Source organism: Choloepus didactylus, chromosome 8 (assembly GCF_015220235.1).
Source record: "Choloepus didactylus isolate mChoDid1 chromosome 8, mChoDid1.pri, whole genome shotgun sequence".
In the NCBI taxonomy this organism is placed as follows: domain Eukaryota; kingdom Metazoa; phylum Chordata; class Mammalia; order Pilosa; family Megalonychidae; genus Choloepus; species Choloepus didactylus.
In genome coordinates, this window is record NC_051314.1 from 34,138,885 (window position 1) to 34,142,040 (window position 3,156).

At 41.7% G+C, this 3,156-nt stretch overlaps 1 protein-coding gene across 1 annotated transcript; it reads right to left on the reverse strand.

Moving 5' to 3' along the window:
- Positions 1 to 332: 332 nt before the first annotated feature.
- On the reverse strand, positions 333 to 1,114 carry LOC119542118 (40S ribosomal protein S3a-like). Its single transcript, XM_037846639.1, has one exon. It carries the CDS (start codon positions 1,092 to 1,094, stop codon positions 348 to 350), a length of 747 nt encoding a protein of 248 aa, XP_037702567.1. The 5' UTR covers positions 1,095 to 1,114; the 3' UTR covers positions 333 to 347.
- Between the last annotated feature and the right edge of the window lie 2,042 nt (positions 1,115 to 3,156).

The following is a 3,156-nucleotide window of genomic DNA, read 5'->3' on the forward strand; positions in this document are numbered from 1 at the left end:
TTTTTTAAGCTTTCTTTTAAGAATAATCCAAAAGTCCATTTGTAGAAAATCGTAGAAAAATAGAATCATGTCTAGGCATTGAATGAAAGGGCTGAGGTGTGAGCTTGGAAAATGGTAATTAGACTCAGGTTTCCTGTTGGATTTATAAATGTGTGTTGTTAAGCTGACATTCTGCCAGCCTTCAATGCTTATAAAGGGAGTGGTATGCATGTGTTGTCAGGTAGGGAAGAGTAGGAATCTATAAGTGCTTTGCCTTTTTTTTTTTTTTTTCACAAATAAGGCTTTATTCTGTCTGAATTTTAAACAGATTCTTGGACTGGTGGCTCATAACCATCAGCTCGTTCCACCTAAGCACCTGTCTCATCTCCAGTTGCTTTTCCAGAACTACCACCTTCACCGTGAAGCTCCATGAGTTTTCCCAATTCAAACTTGGGCTTCTTCAGCATTTTTACTTTTCTAACAAACACATCATGGAGAGGATAGATAGATTGGCAAGCCTTTTCTATGTCTTTACCAATGCTGTCTGGAATCAATTTATTGACCACTTCTTTCAAGTCATTCGTCTGCACCTCTCGGGTCATGATTTCCATCATCTTTTTCCGGATTTGGCGGACCTGTTGGTGCTGAGCGTAAGAGGTCTTCTGAATCTGATTGTTGCGTTTTTTGGTAAAACCAACACAGAAAAGACGAAGCAAATAACCATCGGTAGTTTTGACATCGACATGAGCTTCAATCATGGTCTGCCATTTTTTAACCATGGAACACATTTTGTCATGGGTAAGATCCATGCCATGGAAGTTGGTTAGGCAGTTTTTGCCCTGCACATCCTCAGTAATTAGCTTGAATTTTCTAAATGCAACTTCATCATTCTGCAGATCAGCAAGGCTCACTTCAAAAACACGACCCTTAAGGCCATCAGATGCAATTTTGGTTCCTTGAGTCCTTGTAACTAGTGTTTTCCCAATATTTCTTATATTAAACATTGCTGGTGCTTTCACATCATACCAATCTTTCTTAGAAAATGGATCAACCACTTTCTTCTTGGCTCCTTTTTTGCCACCTTTTGTAAGGCGCTTGTTCTTGCCAACCGCCATGGTGCTGCTCAGAGAGCCAAAAAGGCAGTGCTTTGCTTTTGCTATATTGTTAGAAAATTCTGCCCACTCACCCCATTTTTGATAGTGCGCTACATTTTCATAAAAATGAAGAAGGAAGGAGGGAAAGGAAGGAGGAGGGAAGCAAGAGAAGAGACAAAGGGGAAGAGGGAGAAAGGCATTGTTTTAATGGAGTGTTTCCATTTTCCAACTACTGGGTGGCAGATCTGGCCCTTGCCCACCCTTCTGGCTCTGGCTCCTTCCATACAGGACTCAGTGAGAAGTGCCCCTTCCACTTCTCTGAAAAGGCCTGATGACACTTGCCTGAATTGCCAGGGACCCCCATCCCCAGTAACTCTATCCGACAGTGGTTTGGCTAGCATACCTCTTCCTCCTTTCATCAAATAATTCGCTATATAATTTCCAATTACTTATTTTTAATCCTTTTTTTAATTTTATTTTCAGCATAGCTCTTCTCATTCCCCACACCCCACACTCAACCAATAAATGTACACACACATGCACACACAGTCACACATTTCTCCAAACACTCCAAGACCACCCTAGAGACATGCAAGCTCAAATTTAGGAAATTTCAAATGTACCTTAAAATGCAAAACCACTGCCTGGCATGATTGGTACATAAGTGTGTGTGTGTGTGTGTGTGTGCGTGTGTGTTGGGGGTGGGTGGCTGGGCAAGAACTAGGAAGATCTGCTCCATCATCTGATCTTCAGATACAGAACCCTGGCAGATAGCTCCTGGCACTAGGAATGTGGGAAGAAGTAGCATGAAGTAGAGAGAGTTGAGATGGGAGTTTTGAGTTGGTATGTCTGGCACTGAATCCTGGTCTTACCCTGTAGCCTTAAAACTCAAGCCTTTTCTTTTGAATGAGCATAAATAGTACCTTTATTATTTATCCTCATTACATAAATATGAATGAGTAAATGGGTGTTCTAAGAAGCTATCTAAATATCAGGATCTCAGTCTAAAATCTAGAACTAGGGACTTTCATATCCTTTCCCTTTGCCACCTTATTACTAGTGTTTCCAACCAAACTGTAACAATAACCACTAGTATTTATAGAGTGCATGCTGGGATGATACTCTGAAGTTCACATGCAGAGAATTCTTCAACACTTCTGCGAGGTATTGTTATCCCCATTTTACTGATAAAGAAACGGAGACTCAAGGGGAGCATACTAATTTGTCTTATTTCTACACTTAGCAAGTAGCAGAGGTAGGATTCAAACTCATCCAAAGCCTGTGATACACCATGCTGCTCCTGTACTAATTGTTACATTTCCTACAGCCCCTAATATAGAGTTTCACATTCAGCAGGTGATCAATAACTGTTAAAAAAATGATATGCATTTAGTAAATGCTTGACTAAGGACTGGGGGTGAATTTGTTGCAGAAAAAATAGTTCTTCCCATTTAAAAGAAGCCTATTAGATCAATGGTGAGGAGGAGGCTCCAGAGAATTCAAACAGAGCCATTGTCTGTCTTCCAATGGTCAAAAACCAAGAAATTATCCAAATCTTGAATTCTTTTCTTTTGAACAGAAAAGCAGAAGAAGCTAAGCTAAAAAAAGAGGGATTTAACAAACGACTTATCCTCCACCACTACCATGACCCCAAAGAGGTGGACAAGGATGGACATGGGTCCCAGTGTTTCTGGCTTGAGCTGCTGAAGAGGAAGCCTCAGATACCAAAGGTCATGGTGGCTGACCCAGCGATGAAAAAATTCCATTATGCCCTGGTGGATGGTTCCTCTGTGACCTAATATCCTTGCGAAATTCCCAGAGAGAAAGGGAAACGGAGGAGGCAGGGTGTGATGGGAGGGGCTGACTGGTGAGGCATTTCCATTTCAGCAGCAAATCGCAGGGAAGCACTGGGAAAGTGCAGCAGCTCTGTGGAGGTTCGATGCCTTGTGTTTATTCAGTCCCTTTCTCTGAAGGGTCCACATTCCCTCATGTTTGGGACAGAAGTCTGAGAAAGGAGTTGGGACAAGTTCTTTGGTTTACATACCTCACATCTATTTGAAGGAACCTCTGATTGTAGCCAATA

What these genes read in the sequence shown, in the direction of transcription:
- LOC119542118 (XM_037846639.1), bottom strand. Translation starts at nt 1,094, where the DNA reads ATGGCGGTTGGCAAGAACAAGCGCCTTACAAAAGGTGGCAAAAAAGGA.